The 24297-nt window shown below is 32.4% G+C and overlaps 1 protein-coding gene across 1 annotated transcript in view; it reads left to right on the top strand.

The window, feature by feature from the left end:
• The window catches only part of LOC132721374 (CAP-Gly domain-containing linker protein 1-like), an 85093-nt gene that overhangs the window by 54795 nt on the left and 6001 nt on the right, over nucleotides 1-24297 (top strand). The window contains exons 17-27 of the mRNA XM_060705666.1: nucleotides 790-955; nucleotides 1788-2003; nucleotides 2328-2531; nucleotides 3106-3222; nucleotides 3593-3834; nucleotides 4420-4540; nucleotides 5127-5179; nucleotides 13297-13414; nucleotides 13950-14210; nucleotides 16382-16500; nucleotides 17426-17592. Coding sequence (XP_060561649.1) covers nucleotides 790-955; nucleotides 1788-2003; nucleotides 2328-2531; nucleotides 3106-3222; nucleotides 3593-3834; nucleotides 4420-4540; nucleotides 5127-5179; nucleotides 13297-13414; nucleotides 13950-14210; nucleotides 16382-16500; nucleotides 17426-17592 — 1784 coding nt within the window. The remainder of the gene's footprint in view (nucleotides 1-789; nucleotides 956-1787; nucleotides 2004-2327; nucleotides 2532-3105; nucleotides 3223-3592; nucleotides 3835-4419; nucleotides 4541-5126; nucleotides 5180-13296; nucleotides 13415-13949; nucleotides 14211-16381; nucleotides 16501-17425; nucleotides 17593-24297) is intronic.

Here is a 24297-nt window from a genome sequence, read left to right as displayed (position 1 = left end):
GTGTTTGCCTATTTAATTATGTAAAACTTTCATTCATTTCATTATTAAGGATAGAATTGCATAAGTTTAGATAAAAACCTGAGGTGTTTTTTATTTTTTGGGAAATGGTCATTTATTCCTTTATTAAAAATTGCATTTAATTAAAATGATAATGACAAAACAATTAATAAATGTGTATATAAAATGATATTTATGCATGTGTTTTACTCTTTGAAATATGCTGTTATCTACCCTGATTTTTATGTTATGGCAGCTTTCTATAGAACTAGGGGATAAATAGTATCTTTAATTATTAGGCATGCAGTTTGTGGTGCTGTGAAAGTTGTATAGGACAGTTCTTGCAACATTATATCTTTAAGCTACAGATATGAGAAGGGGTTAATGTAATTTAAATTCCTTGTTGTTGATTAAAATAATTTGTCATGTTTTGGCATTGTTATGATGAATCTTTGAATTGTCTTTCCCTATGAAGTGTGTTGAAGTGTTGTCTGCTATAAAGCATGGCAAATATTGTATGAAAATGATTTTTAGTACAGTTACATAAAAACATGAAAGGAATGATGTGTGTTGGATTCTTTTACTAAATGAAGGATTCAAAAATTACCTGACTAAAGGACGACTCTCTTATAGTGCCATCTTATGCTTGATAAAAATGTACTAAAGGTAAGTGGGAGATTTAAAGCTTGAAATGACCTAAATATTGTCTTGACGGACATAAACCAGCAACAAGAAAAGGAAGTAAGGACTAGCGTGCATTTTATTCAGAAAATATCTTCTGTAAATTTTCAGAAAGCTCGAGGAACTACAAGCCGACTTGTCGACTTCTACTCAAAAATGGCACAACCTAAACAATAAATTTGAAACAAGTATGAGGGAAAAAGAGAGAGAAATAGAAAAATTGGCAGCTAAAAATGATGAAATTAAATCAACCTTGACTAGTAATCTTGAAGATGTGGTAAGTATGAAAATTTTATCTCTTTAAAAAAAAAAATTTAACCTGTAACCACAATTGATTTAATAATACCCACACGTGGATCAATCTTTGTAATTGACAGTTTAAACAATTTCTTCATTGATAAATGTAAGTTTTTGAGAGTTTGAAATTTTTTCATACTTGGAAAAAAGTATTCAATACTCTGCCAATTGATGCTATTCACATAACATGTATAGCCACCCCTGCTCACCATTTTAAATGTCTTTCCCAATATAGATGTGTTTTGGAGTTACATGATTAGTAAAGATAAGATGAAAATGCCTACTCACAATTAAATCATCTTTATATAAGCTAATAAAATTATTTTTGATATTGGCACTATAATAATATTTTTCTTTACCCATTTAAATAGTTTGACAATTAATGTAAATTGTCTTTTGATTTTGTTAAACAGTATGTTATATCTTGTTATTAATGACATGATTTTTTTTATTGAATACTGACACCAGAAATTGATGCCACTTTTGTCATGGGAGCTAGATATTGTAAAAATAGGGACATTTCTATAATAAAAGATAGAAAGAAATTAAAAATGTATCATTTTAAAGCTAAATTTAGCAGCATCCAGATTCTGTGAGGGAGTGATAAAAATTCTGGATTTTAATTGCCAGATGATGCTTTATACCTAAAAATGGCATCAAAAATGTTTTTAAATTACATTCTTAAGTCAAATGGCATTTTTTTAAAAAACAAAAAAGAAATTGTCAAAGTTCTATTAACAGTAACTGTTTCTCATGCAACATTGATTAGCTTTTGTAACGTCATAGTTTGAATTCTGTTTTTGTTGTTACAGCAAAAAGAACTTGATAAAACTAAGACAAAAATCGTTAACATGGAAAAAGACCATGAAAGTGAAAAGGAATCTATATTAAAAAGAAAAGAAAATGAAATTACTGAACTTAAACAACAAATGGAAGTGTCAGCAGAAAATCTCAGTAAACAGGAAATACAGACCCAGGCTCATAAACAGGTGCTTGACCAAATCACCATGGAGAAAGAGGCAGTACAGGTAAGGTCAAGGTTATTTTGAGATTCTTTTTCTTTCTTTTCTGGATCATGGCAATAAAGATGCGCAGATTTACGGCCTATTTTATTGAAAAAAATTGAAGCCTTATAAAGCAAAAAAAAAATGATTAAATTATAAGAATATTAGAATTATTTACAATATGCTACAAAGGCAACAGTTAAAATGGTAAAGTCAGACTTCAGGTCACAAAGAACAATGGATTAACAACAAAAAAGAAAAAGATTTTTATATCATATTGCAGATATAATAGTTTTAGGCTTAAATCATCAGTTATCATTGATAACTTATTATGTGTATTTCCTTCAGTTTGAGAAAGAGAAGGTGGAAAAACAGGTAAAGAGATTAGAGGCCGAGCGGGATACATTAAACAGCGAGTTAATTCAACTTAAAGTGGAAGCAACAAAATCACAGTCTAGTGTAGACCAAGTGTCACAAGAGAGGGCTAAAGCTGAAGAAAAAATACAAGACATCACAGAGGAGAAGGAGAGAGTGGAGAAACTGCTTGCAGAGGTAAGATTGTGTCTTTATTCTGGAGAAATAAAATGATGGGCTTAATTGATAATGGAAGCTTAGAGATTCTATAAGGACTTATTTTGATGGAGCAATGTATCTTCTGGTTTATCATACAAATTGTGATTTCTTTGATTTTATGTGTAGTGGTTTATTTTTTACTTTCCAAAGAGAGTCATTCTAAAGACATATATGAAAAATTGATATCAGAAACTTGCTTTACTGGTACATGTACATGTACTTAGAATTCAAAACAAAACAAAAAATGATAAAACAAAAAGACAAATTATCTGGGTTTAACTCTCACATCATTGATAGATTCTAAAGACTACTGAAATGCTTATTTAGGGGGAAAAACATGCCATAAAATCAGATCTATGTTTATAAAGTATATAAAGATTTTATCATCAAAATGCTATGTTTGGGTCATTAACATATCAACATATACATTTTTGTCAGACAGTGTAGACTGTGCTGAGTGAATACTAATCAGTCTCTTTTAAAAAAGGGCATTTCTTTGGCTTCCCTTAAGCAAAAAAAAACAAAAAAAACATTTATAAAATGTGTTGTTCAGGTACAGAAGAGTAAGGATGATGTTATATCAGAGAAAGAGAAGATCTCAACAGAGAAAGATCAGTTTGAGAGAGAAACTATAGAAGGCAGGGCAGCTCTACAACAGAAAGACATGCTGGTAAATTGTTTAAAGTTGTGTTTTACATTCGTATCAGAAATAAACTCCTATTTAGCAAAATTTAAAAGTATGAATTCTATACTAAACAGTATAGTTCTTGAACTTAATTTTATGAATGCATACATGTTTCATAATAAGTCAATGAAAGGGAATGGTGTTTTAATCAAATGGTCAAATTTTATTTCCACTGTACCCTTGAAAAATTATGTTGAAAAACTTAAAGCTGCTTAGATGGGAAATGTTGTAAAGTCATATGGTTATCTGTTTCAATGCCAGTTTTAGGTTGTGAAGTTAACTAGTGAAATTCACATAATTAAAACATGATTAATATCCGTTACTTTAATTTATCAACTCTTCTTCTTTCTTCTAGGTTGAAGAGTTACAAAAGGAGGTAGAAAAACTGAAACAGGACTCTAGTCAACAACAGGAGACAATCAACCAGTTGTCCCAGGCAACGGAAGATTCAGGTGCAATGCAGAAGAAATTGGCAGAACAGATGTCACTGGTAGAGACATGGAAGAAGAAGGTAACAGACCTTGAGGCAGCATCTAGTGAGGCAAAAAAGAAATCAGAAGAACAAGGCAGTGAAATAAAATCTATGAAGATTGAACTGTGAGTATTGTATTTGTGTGAAATAATGTTCTTGTTGCTTTATTGGGAAGAACTATGTTCATTTATTTCATTTTACCCATGAAATTTAATTTCATCCATGAAAATGAAAAAAGACACATTATCAGTCAAATATGCTTAATATTTGTTTTGGCTCATGAAAATATATGGAAAATTAATTTTTTTCTCATATTTCTTCAAAATATATTTCATATTTGACTCAAACAGAAAAAATTATCCTCTTAATATTTTTGAGATTTCATTTTTCAGTAAATACATACAATTTTTAATGTAGACAAAAATTTTCTTTTATTCTTTGCAGATATTAATGTGATGAAATAAGTAATTTTTGCTTTTGATAGAGAAAAAAGAGAAACAAGCTGACTTAAAGAGCCTGTTTTCTTTGAAGTTGAAACTTAAGTTGACAGGTTTTTATTTCCTAAGATTTATTTTATTACATTATCACATATATGAAAACTTTACTAAGGTCACAACTGTATTATTGAATATCATTTCTATAACCTTTGAGTTATGAGCTGTGATTGGGCTAAGATAAGTCTCATTAACCAATGAAATCTCTTGTTACAGAGAGGAATCTCAGGAGACTGTAACCTTACTTGAAGAGAACGTAAAAGACTTGGAGAAAGAGAAAGATATTCTAACATCACAGCTACAAGGTTCTTTAGAAGCAAGGAAAGAGCAAGATAAGGTACAGATGATATTGACAAGTTGATTAAAGGGGTACTAAGAGCTATTTTGTTGACAAGTTGATTAAAGGGGTACTGAAATATATTTTTGACACATACATGTGTGTGGTCATGATGCTCACTTCTCACCTCAGGCCAAGTTCATTATTGTTAGAAAGTTTCCATCTTGCATGCTCAGGATTGTTGAACTTAGCTAACATCCAGCATATGCCTTTGTAGATTTACAACATGTAACTACTTACTGTGCTTAGCTCAATAGGGTGAGCATCTGATTAATAATCCATGGGTGGATTTTCGATCCCCAGGTAAGGGTTAGTTATTATTTCCACAACAGTTGCTCTTACCTGTTTAGTCTTTTTGCATTTGTCTCTTTCTCCCCTGTTTCAGAAAACATGTTGGACTAATAGTTGGTCACTTGTGGAGAAATTGGTAATAACTAGACTCAGTGCCAAGATATGACCAAAAAATGTCTTAAAAATAAGCATTAAAAAACACACCAAAAAAAACATAAAAAAACACATTTTTTTGACATGACAATATCTTGTGCCATGAGAGAATGAGCTTTGCAACTATTTATCTTATTTTCAGGTGCTGGAGTTGAACAAGAAATTAAATGAGGAAATTGAAACTATACATGAAAGGTGAGATTATGTTCTTTATATAGAGCCATATTTGTAATGTTTGTGACATTTGGTTTGACATGACATTTTTACCTGTGCATTTGCTGTATAGGCAAGCAAGATTTCTGGTTGAAACATGCCTACCAATCAGATGGGTAGAATTTATATTGTTTGCAGTAAGTGTAATGCACAAGGCTTTTGTTAAGGAATTTGTTAAAGTGCATAAAGATATACTATGCTCATCTTTGAGTAAATTAGTATTGCAGAAATTTATTGAAATTCATAGAATTCTTACAGAAGATGTCTTATTTAAGTAAAAGAACTTACAAACGATGTATGGGAATCTGTGTTCCTTATTATTGGTCAAGTAATGCTGGTCCTTACTGTAAAAAAAAATGCCAGTTTTTAATGACACTTTATATTTAAAGTGTGTCCACTTACAGTGTGTTGGATTTAATGCAAAACATATCTACTTCGTGTGAAGTCAAATCATGTTTATTTTATGTTTGTGAAGCAATTATCAATATTTCAAAATATCAAATTTGAGCATAGTATATCTGTAACAAGGGATACGGACAAAAGACCCCCAGACGAAAGCCTCCCCGTCTAAAAAATGACAAGGTGGACAAAAGCCCCCCATGAAATTTTCACATAGGACAAAAGCCCCCCCCCCCCCCATCAAAAAAATACAGGTAGGACAAAAGCCCCCCCATCTTTTTTCACACGCACAGGTGCTCAAATTCATCAAATTTCACACAAATTTTTAAATAAAAATGAAAAGAATTTGTTTTAATGTTTATTTATAATGTATATATTGAAGTGATAACAAAGTATATGATAACAGATGAAATAATGCATGCATGCGATACTGAATTCATAGCTTTTCATATACACAACAAGGGTCAGAAGAGTAGTAATGTTTAATCAGTTTTGTAAAGGGATCAAATTAATATCCTTAGCACTATGTCACCTACATGTGATGTCCACACATATCTTTAAAACACATAAAAAACACAACTTTATTACACTATATGTAAATTTGATTGACTATGGGGGGGGGGGGGCTTTTGTTTTTATGGGGGGCTTTTGTCCTATGTGTAAATTTCTTGGGGGGGGCTTTTGTCCACCTTGTCATTTTTAGACCGGGGGGGGGGGGCTTTCGTCCGAGGGGGCTTTTTGTCCGTATCCCTATACGTCTGTATGATAAAAAAAGACCTTACTCAGTAATTTCCTTTATAATTCTGTAACATTTGTTACAAATGGGTTTTGTTCCCAATTAAAATAATACCATACAACAGGAGTAATTGTAACAGTTTTTCTGCTGCATTAAGAAATCTTTGACATAATCTTAATGGTAATAGGTACCACCTTGACTGTTATTTCTAAAAGTGAATGATTTTAATTGTACAGTTTGTTTTTATGCCACCACAGCATCTGCGATGCGGTGGCATATAGCGATTCACCTGTGTGTGTGTGTGTTTGTGTGTGTGTTTGTGTGTGTGTTATATAGATTATATAGTGAACTTAAAAAATCTTCTTCTGAAAAACCACTAGTCCAATTTCAACCAAACTTGGCAGGATTGTTCCTTGGGTGAAGGGCTTCCAAAGTTGTTCAAAGAATTTCATTCCATATAGAAATCTGGTTGCCATGGCAACCAAAAGGAATTATAAGAATGAATTAAAAAAATCTTCTTGTAAAGACCCAAAAGGCCTAGAGCTTAGATATTTTGCATAAGGCATTGTCTAGTAGACCTCTAACAAGATTGTTCAAATTATAGCCCCTGGGGTCAAAATTGGCGCCGCCCCCGGGGGGGTCATTGATTTTCACTATGTACATATAGTAAAAACTTAAAATAACCTTCTTGTAAAAACCCAAAAGGCCTAGAGCTTAGATATTTTGCATAAGGCATCATCTGGTAGACCCTTACCAAGATTGTTCAAATTATAGCCCTTGGGTCAAAATCGGCCCCGCCCCAGGGTCATTGATTTTCGCTATATGTACATTTAGTAAAAACTTAAAAAACACCTTCTTGTAAAGACCCAAAAGGTCTAGAGCTTAGATATTTTGCATAAGGCATTGTCTGGTAGACCTCTACCCAGATTGTGTAATTATAGCCCTGGGGTCAAAATCAGCCATGCCCCAGGGGTCATTGGTTTTCCTTATATGTATATAGTAAAAACTTAAAAAAAATTCTTCTAGCAATTGACAAATGCTACAGGTTAGATATTTTGCATGAAACATTGTGTTGTAAACCTCTAGCAAGATTGTTTCAAACTATAGTCCTGGGGTCAAAATTGCCCCCGCCCTGGGGGTCGTTGATTACAATATATACATATAGTAAAAAAAATAAAAAAAATCTTATTGTCTGAAGGTACAAGGCTTAGAGCTTTAATATTTGTTAAATAATATCATCTAAAGGTACTCTACCAAAGTTGTTCAAATGTTGCCTCTTGTCTTCTCTAAATTTACAAAGGATAGAGTTAAGATATTTTGCATGAAACATTGTGTAGTGGACCTCTTAGCAAGATTGTTCAAATTATAGCCCTGGGGTCAAAATTGGTTTCCGCCCCGGGGGTCATTGATTTTCATTATGTACATATAGTGAAAAAAAAAATTTTGTCTGAAGGTTCAAGGCATAGAGCTTTGATGTTTGATATATAATATCATCTATAAGTCCTCTACCAAAGTTGTTCAAATGTCAAAAATTGGCCCTGCCGGGGGCAGTGATTCTCATTATGTTCACGTAGTAAAAACAGAAAATAAAACAAATGTTTTCTGAATGGGAGAAAGCCCTATAGCTTAGATACAATGTATTTGACTTGAATGTTGTTTGGTGGACCTGTATCAAGATTGTTATTAAACCCTTGGGTCAAAATTATGCCTTGCCCAAGAGGACAGTGACCTAATTTCTTGTCCTTTGATGTACAGCAATGACATTTTGACCATGTGCACAGTTTTAGTTGTAAAATTGAACTTTGACCTAGATTTTGATGATGTGACCTACTTTCTTGTCCTTTGATGTACAGCTATGAAATTTGAAACATGCGGTGGCATAGCATTTTTATGCCCCCGCCATGTAATGGCCGGGGCATATAGTGTTACCCTGTTCCGTCCTTCCGTCCTTCCGTCATTCCCGTCCTTTCATGCCGTTCATTTCCGGTCATTTCCCGTCCTTCCGTCATTTCTGTTCATTTGCCGTCATCATCAGTTTCCGTTTAAACATTTATCTTAAGTAAAGGGGTTGCACATATTCAACTCAAATTTGGCATATGGATATGTCATGAGAAAATACAGGTCAAGTTTGAATTTGGTCATGGTTCGATGATTTTTGGCAGAGTTTGGCCCCTTTTACTTTGAAAATAATATGAAATTTTCAGTTTCCGTTCATTATCTCCCCAACGGTACAACACATTCGAATCAAAATTGACATATGGATATGTCATGAGAAAATACAGGTCAAGTTTGAAAATTTGGTCCATGGTTCGATGATTTTTGGCAGAGTTATGCCCCTTTTTACTTTGAAAATAATATGAAATTTTTCAGTTTCCGTTCATTATCTCCCCAACGGTACAACACATTTCAAATCAAAATTTTGACATATGGATATGTTTCATGAGAAAATACAGGTCCAAGTTTGAATTTTGGTCATGGTTTCGATTGATTTTTTGGCAGAGGGTTATGCCCCTTTTACTTTGAAAATAATATGAAATTTTCAAGTTTCCCGTTCATCTATCTCCCAACCGGGTACAACACATTCAAATCAAATTTGACATATGGATATGTCATGAGAAAATACAGGTCAAGTTTGAATTTGGTCATGGTTCGATGATTTTTTGGAGAGTTATGGCCCCTTTTACTTTGAAAATAATATGAAATTTTCAGTTTCGTTCATTATCTCCCCACAGTACAACAACATTCAAATCAAATTTGACATATGGATATGTCATGAGAAAATACAGGTCAAGTTTTTGAATTTGGTCATGGTTCGATGATTTTTGGCAGAGTTATGCCCCTTTTACTTTGAAAATAATATGAAATTTTTCAAAGTTTCCCCGTTCATTATCTTCCCCAACGGTACAAACACATTCAAAAAAAAATATTGACATATGGGATATGTCATGAGAAAATACAGGGTCAAGTTCGAAAAATTTGGTCATGGTTCGATGATTTTTGGGTAGAAGTTAAATGCCCCTTTTACTTTGAAAATATTTTAATGAAATTTTCAGTTTCCGTTCAATTATCTTCCCCAACGGTTTACAAACAACAATTCAACTCAAATTTGAACATAACTGGATATGTCATGAGAAAATACAGGTCAAGTTTGAATTTGGTCATGGTTCGAATTTGATTTTTTGGGGGCAGAGTTATTGCTCCTTTTACTTTGAAAAATAATATGGAAATTTTCAGTTTTCTGTTTTATTATCTCCCCAATACAGTACAACACATTCAACTCAAATTTCCCACATATGGATATGTTTTTGGAATGGCCCAGGCCAAAGTTCGAATTTTGGGTCATGGTTCAATGAATTTTTGGAGAGTAATGCCCCCTTCCAAACTTTGAAAAAATATGAAATTTTACAAGTTTCTGTTCATTATTACCCAAAACAGTGTTACCATAATTCCAACTCAAAATTTGACATAATGGATATGTCAAAGGAATGGGCAGGTTCAAAAGTTGGGAATTTGGTCATTGGTTTCGATGTTGTTGGGGCAGAGTTTATGTCCCTTTCCTTTGAAAATAATATAGATAACATCTTAGGAATAAGCAGTTTAAAAGTTTGAATTTTGGAAAAATTTTTGAACTTTCAGTTTCAAGCACTCAATATTTTTTTGGTGGGGAAATGTATGGTTAAGCCATTATTTTGGCTACAAATATGAAAATATGCTATTTTCAAAAGGTTAAGACTGAATAATTTCAGTGCCTTGAACATTGTATGAAAATGGTTTGTGTAAACGTTGAAAAGTTTTAAGGGCTTTGAACTTAAAATGAAAACAATAATTTGTGCAAACAAATTTGGAACTAAATATTATAACATCTGAAATTTTGGCTGCATGCGGGGGCATCCGTGGCATGATGACACATTTCTAGTTCTCAAATGCAATCTTGTTTTCAATGTTTAATAATTCAGACTTATTTGATCTGATACCAGATGATTGCCCAAGGAGAAATATTGTTAAAATGGCATAGAACATAGATACATGTATATATTTTTTTAAAATCTTTTTATTTTTCTTTGAATAATGTCCATATGAAATTATTTGTGTCAACCTGGTAATGATTACCAATTGTGTTAATAAAAATTTGGGGGGAAAAGCCTTTTGAAAAAAAAATAAACACAACTTTTTTTTTTTCGCTATATGTAGATGTTTAAAGTATAAAATACAATGTACTACACAAATATAATTATTCCCTTTTGTTCAAAAATAACGTTCTCATTAAAAGTGTAGAGGGAATAAGTAAGTGCATTATTTTTTGACAACAAGTATATAATATTTTTCTTTCCTTTTATTCCTGTTGAAAAAAATGAACCTTGGATGTTTTGTTAAATGGTAAGCTAAAAAAGTATACAAAATTCAATGTTGTATTGTTATGAAATGTTGCATGAAATTTTCTCATTATATTTATAATTTATTACAATACATAAATTTTAATGAATCTCTAGAACAAGCAATCATCAGAGGATAAGTTTTAATGTTTAATGATGTAAAACGATGTTTTGACTCCTTTGAGTCTTCATCAACAGATACTGTACTTACTCACCTATAGGACAGATCACTCATAAGACAGGGGTCCTATTAAAAAAAAAACCTGTATGTAGAAATTCAATGTCCTGATGTAAAGGTGTAGTCACATGATTGTTCTAAATATAGAAAGCCTATATTCTAATATAATACAATTAGATTAAACCCAAAGTTTTTTTAAAAAGCAACGATTTTTAAACTTAAATTGGGGTTAAACTTTTTCCCAAAGGATGAAATAAAATATCAGGGGTGAGAAATTTTTCCGGGGGGATTTCGTGAGGGTTTCCCGGGTCATTTTGAAAAAATGAAAGTAAAATTTTACAAAAACAATAAAAATTCAATTCCGTTCATATTTTTATACAGGGGTACCCAAAAACCGGGGCACGCTTTCGGCTTTTATCGTTACGCCTAGCCCGCCTATGGTTACGTCTGTAAGGCGCTTTTTCTCATTGGTAAAATCGAGTCTTTTCAGGCATTCTATTTTAGAAATAACCAATCAAACAGTTTACAGTTTTTTTTTTTTTTTTTTTTTTTTTTTAAGAACATTGTCGCTCTTGTCTGTTGTCAAAATTTGCGTCAAAATGTCGGATATTTGGTTTTGAGGGCTGATGAAAACCTGAAAGTCCAACTAAAGTGTTCTCTATGGGGCTTAATGGCTTTAAAGCAACGCACCAAGGGTAGAGAGGGGTTGAGCAATTTTAGTGTTAGGGTGACGAAGAGTCCCTCCAGAGAGTGGGGAAGCCCATTGGATGGTTTTGCAGGCCCCGTGTGATACCTCTGCAAATCATCTAAGTACAGATATCCAGGAGCTTCAAGGGGGTTGGGGGGCCCCTTGGGCCCCCAACCCCCCGGGCCTTTTTTTGCCCTGGACCCACAAAAGGGGGAGCCCCTTGACCCCCCGGGGTATTTTTTCCCCTGATTTTGCATTTGCTTTTTGGCAGCCCTGAATTTTTAGTTTTTCAATTTAATATGGGTAAAAATAGGTTACCCTGGATTTGTTTTTCTGTCTCCAATAAAGTATTTTTTATCGCTCAAATTTAAGGGAAAAGGGAAAAAAAAAATTTCATTAGGGTTTTTTAATTTTTATGCAGATTTTTACAGGTTTTTGTCCCTTGGATAAAAACTTTTTATTCCCCTTTGAAAAAAATTTATAGAAAAAACAATTTGATCCAAAAAAACCAGGGCATAAAATTTTTTGGCATGATTCCTTTTATTTCCCCCTTAAAAAACAAAAATTTTAAACCATATATATTTGATTATATTTTTATTTGATTTATTCATTGCTTATATTTCATGATTCATATTTGACTCTATCTATTATATATATCACATTTAAAACAGTCTGTTTGACATGTTTAGCTGTACAGTTTAATGTTTTTTGAAGTTTGTCTTCTTACCAAGGTAAAATGTAGAAAACTTAAACATTAAATTTATGCCATATTATATGTCTTCATATATGTTGTCAATTTGTATTTTATTGTTATGCAATGCTTATTTAGTTTCCAGAGATAGTTTAATTATCATAGATTCCTTTTACTTTAGGCTTGCTTTGAATGGAATATTTTATATATTTTTCATCAAGATAAATAATATTATCTTTTTAAGTACAAAAACATCAGGTACATTTTAGCATCAAGCTTGTAAAGATTTTATATATGTCCCCTGTTTTTATTGGCTAGGTTAGATTTTATAATGCTGCATGTTTGTAACCTCCATTTTCATTGGATTATAATGATGTGTATATCATCTATAGACTATATGTCTGATGTAAATTTCTGAATTAATTGCAAACTGAATTAAAGTAATTGTGCAGTATTATATAATTTGTTATACTACTTTGGTCATGTATTTATGGTTGTTTGCATTATAAGCGTTGCCCAGTGACATGGGTCATATCTTATAACCATTTACTTTATATACATGGCCAATATTCTGTCTAAAGTCTTTATAAACAATGATAAATATATCAGAATGGCATAAAAGTAATGCTTTTCATATCAAAATAGGTATGAGGTACCAACTGCAACATTTGTTCATCACAAGTCCCCTTCCTAGCAGTATGGAATCTAGGCATGACAGGCATTCATGTCATTTTTTTTATTTTTTTTTTTTTTTTTTTTTTTTTTTTTTTTTTTTTTTTATTTATTTTTTTTTTTTTTTTTTTTTTTTGGCGTGAAAACAGCATTCATGCCCTTAGAGAGAACTTCAGAATCAAAATTGAGAAGAAATTATCTCTGGAATTTCCATTGAATATCAGATAAATCAGTAAATTTTGAAGAAAGAAGTTGGTAACCTGTCCGATTCGATCTGAAAGTCTAGCAGTTGTAATTGGACTTATTATCTGTTTGTTATGTCAAATTGCTTACATTACATTGATATTCTTTTAATTTAACAGACACAGGACTGAGGTTCAAATGTTGAAGGCAACAAAGGACAGTCTTCAAGAAGAGGTGGACAACACTACATCATTGTTTGACCAACAAGAGGAGGAACTTAAAGCTAAAATATTACAGGTAGTTCCATAAATATATGCCATATAAGAATGAACATAATTATTCTTAATAAATTTCTTGTGAAAGTTGGGTTTTTGATAGGAATACTTGGGAAATTTTATTGCAGATGGTTAGAAATCACTGGCTTTAAATTAAAACTGACTTGACCCTCAGCTTATGGTTCTTACTGGAGGTGAGACTTTCAAGAAAGCCATCAAGCTGGCTTATACGAGAGTGAAGGTTTTACACAGGTGTCTTGTAATATATAGTGTCATTCGAAACTACCTAAGGTTCTTGAAATAGAGCAAAGTGTAGACAAACAAAGGGAATGATTTTGAATATAGTCATTGCTGCTAATTTAAGGTGATGTACTTGATGTTGTAGGGGTAGGGGGGAGCAATTAAATTGGTAGTATTTAAAAGATTATGTAATAGTTGAAGCTTATTTTAGATAACCTTTTGATTTACATTTTGGCAGCTTACTGTGGTGGTCCTGTCTTTTTTTGCTGTCATTTCAAGGTATATCTACAAAAATTTGTTTATATATTTATTTTCAGATCTCAAATTTAGAAAATGAGAACAGTACTCTGATGGGATACAAATCAACCAATGAAAAGTTAGAACAGGAAACAACAGAATTACGAGGAAAAATCAACCTGTTACAGAGCAAGTTAACAGAAGCCCAGTCCAATACAAACAATATGAATAATATTGACACAACCACTGGAAATAATATAGATTCTACCACTGGAAACACTGGGGGAAATAGTGCTCTTATAGAACAGTTGAAGGAAGAAAATATCACTGCACAAGGACAGGTAGGTTTAAAAATAAAATTTAGAATTTTAGGTCTGTTACTGGACAGGTTATTAATTGTCTTAATTGGTGATATTTGTTGTTCAGAATCTATGAATTTATTCTTGAAATCATGAAGGGTCAGAGTAAACTAGGGGTCTGTATTGTATGATACTCACTTTGATTTCTCTAGGGATAGAGTTAGATCCTCAACCTTTGGGTTCATGAGAATGCACACATTTTTCTCAACAATTGGAGTAATGATAATATAAACTTCCATTTTCCCTTTGGTTGTTTCATTGATTAATATCTAGAAGTGTACATTTACATGTATTCTATCTGGTTAGTACTAGTAATGCTCATTCTGTTGGAAGATGGCTAAATTTTGACCGTTTAAATTGGCATTAAACCCAATAAAATAAATAAATAAAATTGTATGAAATATTATGTATGACCAGATTTTAGGACATTTGCCAATTTCAGCATTTCTTTGCTTTATCCTAGATACCAAACAATTTGATAATACAATTTCTGCTGTAGTAAATTCATACTCTTTCATATGTGTATATTGGAGGGTGGGCCTCCACCCTTTTAAAACATGTGTGGGCAAATGTCTGCTTTGACAAAAAGGCGGGGCTGAGAAGGGGACAATAGTTCATTTTCAGTATGACCAACATTTATAAATGTTTAACCCTAACTATAAGCTATTATTGTGGATTTTGATTAGGGAGTTGTAGTAATATTTAGCTAAACAAGGTACATGTATGTATATGTATGTAGCAATAGTTATCTATAAAACTCAAGGTTGATGTTTTACTTTTTGATAGCGAAAGGATATCTATATGAAGATACGAAAGCGTGAAATTAACAAGTTTGTAAGTTTTGAGTGGTGTGTAAAGGTGTGATATGTGCGAAGCTAGGGCGTTTATAGATTCACTTGTTGTTCACATAATGGAGTAGTTAAACGGCACCTAACTTCAAGAGACATTGTCATTTAGGAAGATTGATGTGTGATTATTGTTTGTTGTGACACACATTATTTCGGGGTCTCATATCATATGTTTTTGACATCCATATATAATTGGTTGTTAATTGATTAACTGTAAGGGATGTATTTGAGATGAATTGATGGATGAGGAAATAATACGGTATTTTGTTTGTATCACTTTTAATCACAAATGTTGTTGTTGTTTTTTCATCATTTTTGATAACACAGTAGAATTATAACTTGGTTTTGCTCATTTAAGGATAACTTCAGTGTAACATAATCCCCTATGTCACATTGGGACAAATTAATGACATGTGGCAATATTTGGTATCTTACTTGTATTAGTTATTTGAACAGAGGTTTATCAATGGCACTTTGGTAAAGTACTAGCTTTAATATCTAGTGATAAACAATGAGTAAATACTAAGACAGATATGACAGTGGAAGTGGATGTTTGCTCTCTCTCTCACTTATCTGTAGTAATTTTGACATTTGTCTATAGAAGAAATGATAATTAGGACATTTCAAGAACATGGCGCAATATGATTGTAATTCATATTACAAACAGAAAAGTTAGAAAGCTGTAGATATTTAAAAAAAAATGAAGTCTGTAGATCTGTTGATAAAGGTTTGAAGTTGATGTACACCTGTATTTTGTAAGATCGAGAATAGATATCAATCAGTTAACTTAAAGGCACATTATGCCTCAGAAATACATATTCATTAAATTCTTTAGAAAGGTCAAACATGTGTTAAATAATGTTTTAATAATTGATTCAGAGCATGTTAGAAGAAAGTAACGTTGAATGTGCAGTAATTGTCGTAAAAGTAGCAAAATGTAAACAAAGTAATGTTTCGACTTCCATACAAAAAACTAATTTACTCTAATTATACAAATTGCCAACAAAGCAAAAGAAGCAAGGATAGTTCATTTATATGACAAATGAGTATTTTTTGGAAACTGTAAAAAGATACCAAAAAAAGAAAGTTTTTGAGAACTAAATATAATAGCATTGGTGAGGCACAATGGGCCTTTAAGTATTGAAATTAAAACTTGTCTAATATTATTTCAAGATTTGTAGACTTTAAGTCTACCTCCTCAGCAGCATATGTAGCTTCTGCAAATTCTAATTTAAGCCAAAGTACTCCTCACTTTATAACCACCATGTGATGTGATGTGAAGGTTATTGTATGTTTTTGTTACAGGTTGAATTTTTGAACTCAGTTATAGTAGATCTCCAGCATAAGTGTGATGAGTTAAAGACAAGACTTGAAGCTATGGAGCTTGGTGTAACCAATGGTGCTGATGACTCACTAGAAACTGCGTTAGTATTATATTAAATAGCAATTATATATATGACTTTGATTCCTAATTAACTGCCTTTGTGGTCGAGGGGTTGAACTTGATGACTTCTAATCCAGTTTGCTCTCTGGCATGGGTTCGATTCCCGAGAGATGCTTTGGTAGTTTAGCACGGAGAAAGGTAGTCTAGTACTGGTGTAATTCTCCAGGAACGATGGTTAGGAAACTACCCGCCTATATGACTGAAATACTGTCGGGGGGAAAAGGCGTAAAATGAAACAAACAAACAAATTGATTCCTAATTGCAAGTTACTGACATGTGAAATTAAGCGAGGTATTTGCATTTTCTTGTATTCAACACTAATACAATTCTAAATTTATAATGCAAAATTGTATGTTTTACTTTGAATTTCGATCTACTCATTGTAACTAAGTGTGCAAGTTTGTAACGAATTTCTAAAATTAAGGACTTACGAATACAGTTTCTTGGCAGACTACAGATTGTCTAATTTAAATGCTCTTAACATTGGCAAGATATAATCATGGCTAGCATTTATAGGTTATATCCCTTACAGTGTACATCACTATGGACTGTTCTGTCTTTCAATCTGGATATAACCATTTCATCATTTTTAGGAAAAATTTCAAAATAATAACTGACTTAATATGGAACTGTGCAAACCATTATCAGACAGTGAAAATGTGCAGGGTGATCTTGGTCTGCACAGATTACATGGATATGATCTCCTGAAAGCAGCATGGTAAGATTTAATTGATATTTGAAAGAAGGAAAAAATTCAGGTGTTACACGTCATGCTGCAAAAAAGGGTATTTCCTAGGTGAAAAGTATAAATTATAATGTCATTAACCTTTGTGCACTTGTCCTGCTTAAGAAGTTAGGTAACCCTACAATATAAAAGGAATGTTTTACTGTATTTTATATACCAGAACACCTACAAAACGTGCAGCACCACGTGTGTTTTGTGATATCTGTGATGTGTTTGACCGTCACGAGACGGAGGATTGTCCTCTACAGGAGATGTCTGACAGCCCGCCACCCTCACAATACCACGGTGAGAGACATCAGGTCCGCCCATACTGTGATATATGTGAAGGTAGGTAACTCTACGTAATATTCTCATACAAGGGAAGTAAATCTTAAATTTAACTTGAAATGGTAGATAATGAAAAGTGTATTTGGTAAGAGAGAGGTATAAATTGACTATTAATAATTCACATAGTGATAGTAGAAATTTACTTAAAGGAACTCCACTGAGGTCCAAAACGAATTTCTTACATAAATCAGCTGGAGATACTTAAAACAAAGATATTCAAAAAAAAAAAAGAAATGATCTCAAAAATAAATTGAAAATCATATTTTTGTACTATTCTTAGCCAGATTTAAGTGAAAAGCATACAAATGATCTGAAACTTTTCATGCAAATTCTTAGTAAAATGGAACATGGAAAATTATTTAAAGTAGAATCATGTCTAAAAAACCTCAGTGGAGTCCCTTCAATAGGGAAAAAGGTTTATTATGATAGTTTTTTTATACATGATGGGTGCATAACAATATCCATAAATGACTTGTAAAAGAATGAAATTTTTAACCAAAGTTTTAATAACAATTTAAACAACATCAGTCACCATTTAGATATAAAAAATAGAATACATATCCGGTACTTGGTTTTGTTTCACCATACAGCAGTGAGAAAAGTTGCGCCTACAATTCCTGTAACAATTATTGTTACATGTAATTTGTAAAATGATACAAAAAAAGTGTTTCAGATGTACCTAGGTTTGATTAATTGATGCGATCATTCACATTATACAATCACCACATATCCGTTCGTTCATTTCCCATCATGCTCTGGAATGTGGATGTTGTACTGGTTTGCTTGACAGAAACATTTTTTGTTTACAGTTCTATATTAGGCTGGTTTTATGCATGACCATTTTTGTGCACTTTACAATAGTACAATGTATATATTTATAGTATTTCTTTTATAATTTTGCATTTTTGACATGAGTGAAATTTTGAAATGCTTGAAGAAAATAACATATTGATCTACATGAACTATTCTTGAAATTATTCATACAAATAACGGGTAAAATATATTATTTGTTTCTGGAGCTAGGAGGTTAAATTACAGGTATAGGTCTCAAGAGCAGCATGGCAAAGCTCCATTGCTGGTTGTGAAATTTGTGCATAAATCCTTCCATTAAAATGGTTAAGTTCAAATTCTCAAGTAAAACAAGCCAAAAGAATACTGCCTTCTGTTAAGGTAAAATTGTAATCTTGATAAAGTGGTCTTTTATCTTGTGCCATTGTCAAAAGAGCAAATATTTATTTTAAATGACTGTGATGAATACATTTTTAATACCAATTTGTTCCCTTTCACCCATATCAATGCGTAAAAGGACAGTTTTTGTTGATCTTGGTCATTAAACACAGGAAATTGTCTTCTACACAAGATCAACAGTAATTGCAATGATATCTTAAGAGAAAAACAGTATCTTTAGTTGGGTTATGAAAAAAAAGTTTAATCCTGAAAGTCCTAACTATAATAATGACTTGTCTATGCCACTAGTATAGAGCCAGGTCAGCCTGCAATGTGTGCAATCTGAACAAGCCCCTAACTCTTCCATGATCAGTTTTATAATTGAAATCTGTCGGATATTCATTTCCCAATTAAAATCGTGGGAAGTCCATTTTACAGTTATAATGTTCAAGTTCAATGGAAGCAGTTATTTTCTTCAAGCATTGTTTTTATTGCATGCCATTATTGTATATTCCAGTCAATTTATTTTCATACTAATCCATGTTGTCTGTGTTCATTTCTTCATTTTTTAACAGCATTTGGTCATTCAAAAAAAAAACAGTGTGTTTGATGACGGGACTTTTCTAAAAGGTTCCCCATGGAAAAAAATTTTACCATGAAAATTTTCCCAAATGTTGTGTAATAAAAAAATTTTCCGGGATGCTCTCTGGGCCCAATAAAACTTTTGGATTTAAAAAAAAGGCATTTATTTTTAATTTTAAAATTTTTTTGAATGAGACAATACATATTAAAATTGGGAAAAAAAACTGCCAGGGAATTTTTGAAAAATGTTAAATTGTTGAATGAAACCCCAATACTTTATAAAATTAAAAAAGGGGGACTGCCTTTGGAATTATATGTAGTTGGGTGAGTTTTTGAGATTCGTTCCTGCTTTTAAAAAAAAACCCTTGATATGAAAAAGGAAAGACCGAGACTCCCCCATGGTATGTTCAGTACCACCTGAAAATTTGTTACCCCATGTTTTTGTTAAGAAAGTCATCTCAAAATTTGTTGCCCTGTGGAGAAGAAAACCCCTTTCTGAGTTTTTAAGTTTTGGTTTTTGATAAAGATCCCACCCTGAAAAATTTTTTTTACCGCTATTGGGTTAAAAGATAGTTTATTTTTTTAGTTTTTGGTTGGGGGCCCGGGGTTGGTTTACGTTCAGATAGCCATTTTGAAATTTTTTGTTACCTTTTAACTGCCAAAATTCTCTTTTTTTTCACTGTAATTGGTTAAAAATTGGGCTGACTTCAGTTTTTATTTTTTAATTAATTATAATTTAGATAACTTTTAAAAAGGGAGGCCCATTTTTATATAATTGGGGGGAAAATTTTGCCTTGTATTGATATTATTTATAGTTCTTTTCATTGAAGTTTTTATGTGCCTTACATATGCAACTGTCTTAAGGCCACACACCTGTATTATATGCGAAAGACATTTTACTTTGACCTTTATCTTAAGATCACTTCCAAATTCACCAGTAAAGTTTATAAACTTATTGCACATCATCAAGAATAGAATTCTAGCATCTGGAGAATGAAATTGGGCTTGGTATTTAAGACTGGATATGTTATTTTTTCTATTTCTCTCTTTTTTGTGACAAGATCTTATATTGTGCTATGTTTGTTTATTATTTATAGACTATATGTATATGTTTGTTATAGTAACAAGAAGGAATTAAAGAAGCATGAATGATAGACTTAGACAATGTCAGATTACTGTTGTGCTTTCGGTTGTTTTGTTGTATTTCAATTTTTTATTTAAGAATCAGCGGCTTGCTATAGATATATTTTAAATCTTTATTAAATTTTAAATGGTATTCATCATCCAACAATTTATTGTAGACCAAGTGGTTAACGTTACTGACTCTAAACTACTATCCCTTCATGGCTTTGAGTTCAAATCCCACTAGGGGCTTTGAATTGTTTCACACAAGAAAACTAACAAGCTAACTTATGAAAGGTCAGTGATTCTACTTGGGTGCCCTTTGTACTATCCCATTAGCTCATTTGGTAGAGTGTTGGACTGTGAATCTGGCAACCCGGGTTCAATTTTCGGACAGTGCAGTCACTTTGGTTGTAATGGATCATTTGCACTGTACCTCTGTCTTGGCAAGTACAGAACTTGAGAAGTAAATCAATTCCTTGCAGAAGTAAAGGCACTAGTTCTTATAAACTTCTTGACAGCCTGCCTAGGTGCTCTGGTGAATACAAACTTACTCACTGCCATGATACAGTTGGTCAACTACAGAAACCACCACTGGGTGCCCGTTCATTACTTAAAATATATACTTATACTGTGCTATAACATAGAATTTAAGAATTTTTATCATAAATTGTTTATAAGAAATAACAAATTTAATAAAATATATTAGCAACTGATTCTTAAAGCTGTCATATTTGTTTCCATATCTAGATAGAATGAACTTTGTAAATATTAATTTATTTATATTGTAACATATGGAAATGTGCTTAAAAACTATGCAATATGATGATACATATATATGCATGTGAAATTTATTAATATGTTTTTAAAAGGTTTGTTTGATATTGATTGTAAATGTAAACGGGTATTTTTTGTTATTTTTTCTGCATAGGAAAAAAACAACAAAAACTAGTGCTAAATTAGAGATGAAACTTTATGATAGTTCACATAATATATATATAATACATTTTAACTATGAGTATATGTATATATATTTTTAACTCATGAAAAAAAATGTTCATAATGGTCAGTTATTTTCTGATGTTCTTGTTATAAGTGTTATCACAGTTTAACAGCAACTTACATAGGTATACATGAATATAGATAGATTACTGTAAATTAACGGACACACGAAGAAATTAGGAGAAATAAATTGTACTACCACTTGATTGACCCACCTTAGAGTTGTCAGTTATCAAATATGATCTCTTAGATATCTCATTATTATCCCCCACCGAAAACTTTGCGGCGGGGGATATAGAAATAGTCTCCGTCCGTCCAACCTTCCGTCCGTCCTTCCGTCCAACATTTTTGTCCGGAGCATATCTCTAAAAGTATTTGAGTTATCAACTTGAAACTTCATAGGTGGATAGACCTCATTTAGGAGGAGTGCAGTGCACAAGAATGATAACTCTACCCTGCATAATTTTTGAGTTATTACCCTTTGTTATTTTTCAAAATTGATTTTTGTCCAGAGCATAACTCCAAAAGCCTATGAGATATCAACATGAAACTTCATAGGTGCATAGATCTCACTCAGGAGGTGTGCAGTGCACAAGAATGATAACTCTACCTTCATAATTTTTTTGAGTTATTGCCCTTTGTTATTTTTCTTACTTAATTTTTCACCTGAAGTGAGGCATAACTCAAAAAGTGTTTGAGATATCAACATGAAATGTCATAGGTGGATAGATCTTATTGAGGAGAAATGTTGTGCGCAAGAATGATAACTCTTCCCTATACAATTTTTGAGTTATTGCCCTTTGTTCTTTTTCATGCTATTTTGTCCAGAGCTTATCTCAAAAAGTATTTGAGGTATCAACTGGAAACTTCATAGGTGGATGGATCTCAATTGAGGAGGAGTGCAGAGCACAAAGAATGATAACTTTACCCTGCATAATTTTTGAGTTATTGCCCTTTGTTATTTTTTCAAAATTAATTTTGTCCAGAGCATACTCAAAAGGCCTTTGAGATATCATTATGAAACTTCATAGGTGCATAGATCTAATTTCAGGAGGTGTGCAGTGCACAAGAATGATAACTCTACCTTTTATAATTTTTGAGTTATTGCCCTTGTTATTTTTTCATACTTAATTTTTCAATTCAATTTTTTTCTCAAAAAGTATTTGCTCGGTATCAACTTGAAACTTCATAGGTGGATAGATTTTACTGTGGAGGGATGCAGCACACAAGAATGATAACCTACCCTGCATTATTTTTCAGTTATTGCCCTTTGTTATTTTCAGCCATCAGTATTCACATAGGTTTCAAATCTGTAATCACTATAGCCATCAGTTTTCATTATCAAAAGACCTCTTAAAATGGAATTATTCTGCTCTACTACATATACATTTTTCCAATGAGCAAACACATTCGGCGGGGGATATGGCCATGTTGACATGGCTCTTGTTGATAAATGAAAGAATGATACTTAGGGTCATATGGGAGAAAAAACTATTTGCAAATTATTTTAAACAGTAAAAGCTTAGTCGACAGTGCTAACATACGTTATGTGATTTGTGTTTTTGATAATCTAGATGGATGATATGAGAGTAAAGATTTATTTAGCTATGTGTTGAAATTCTTTTTAAAATGTTAATTGAAGGACTTATTGCTCCATTTTAAAGGCTTGTTTGTGTACTTTTGAGTTAAGCAGCAACAAGTTTAGCTTCTTTGCTATATGATAAACAGATATGACTGCTATTTCTTTAACTATTTAACAGTAATATTAGTATTGCCATGGATATTGCCCCTTGTGGCTGAGGGGTTGCCTTCAATGGTTAAAGCATATGAATTGCAGTCACCATTTATCCCTGTGTGAATGTAAGAAGCAACTAAATGGGTTCCAATAACTGGAGCCTATGCATCTTTTAGCTCTGGGAGGTGAGGTTGTTTTGACCCCTGATGATGCATTGAAGTTTGTAAATGAACTTTTTTTTCTGTTTTGGTGCCATATGATCTATATGTGTTGTTGCGCCGTAAAACCAAACAAACAAAGCCATGGATACTGCAATATATTTTGATATTGTGCTTATTAACAAAATTTAGTTTTTTCGCAGAGCATTAGTCTGGGGACCAAAATATTAGTCTGGGAACCAATATGTAACTCTACTTACTGAGATATTAGATTGGGTACCAAAATGTTAGACTAGGTACCAGGGTATAAATGTTGGACTGGTTATTAAAATATTAGTCTGGGTGCTTGAATATTATTCAAATTATTAGACGTGGTACTGAGATACTAGACATGGTACCAGAATATTAAACTGATTAGATTGGGTATCAGGATATTAGACTGGGTACCAGTATAAATGTATTAGACTGTTTCAATGTGGATTCATCTTGTATTGTAATATACTTGAGGTTGTGAATCCTGTATATATGGGAATACAGATCATTGTTATAAAAGATTTAGTAACTACAACATTTATTAACCAGGTTTTCCGAAGGAAAAAACTGGTTATTAGATTGAGGTATGTCGGCGGCGGGCGGGCGGACGGGCGGGCGGGCGTAAACAATTTCTTCTGTGCGCAACTCCTCCTACATTTCTCAACGGATTTTGACCAAACTTTCACAGAAGCTTTGTCATCAAAGTGCCCTGGCGCATATTGTCGGGGTTTTGCGATTAGATAATATTTGACCTAATTATGGCCCTTTGTTTTTTTTCCTTATATAAAATATATAGTGAACATTTTCTTCTGTGCGCAACTCCTCCTACATTTCTCAACGGATTTTGACCAAACTTCTCAGAAAGCTTTGTCATCAAGTTGCCCTGACACATATTGCCAGGGTTTT

This window comes from Ruditapes philippinarum, unplaced genomic scaffold (genome assembly GCF_026571515.1).
Source record: "Ruditapes philippinarum isolate M1 unplaced genomic scaffold, ASM2657151v2 ctg197_1_1_1_1, whole genome shotgun sequence".
In the NCBI taxonomy this organism is placed as follows: domain Eukaryota; kingdom Metazoa; phylum Mollusca; class Bivalvia; order Venerida; family Veneridae; genus Ruditapes; species Ruditapes philippinarum.
The sequence above is the reverse complement of the archived record's forward strand: the minus strand, read 5'-3'. Positions and strand labels throughout refer to the sequence as shown.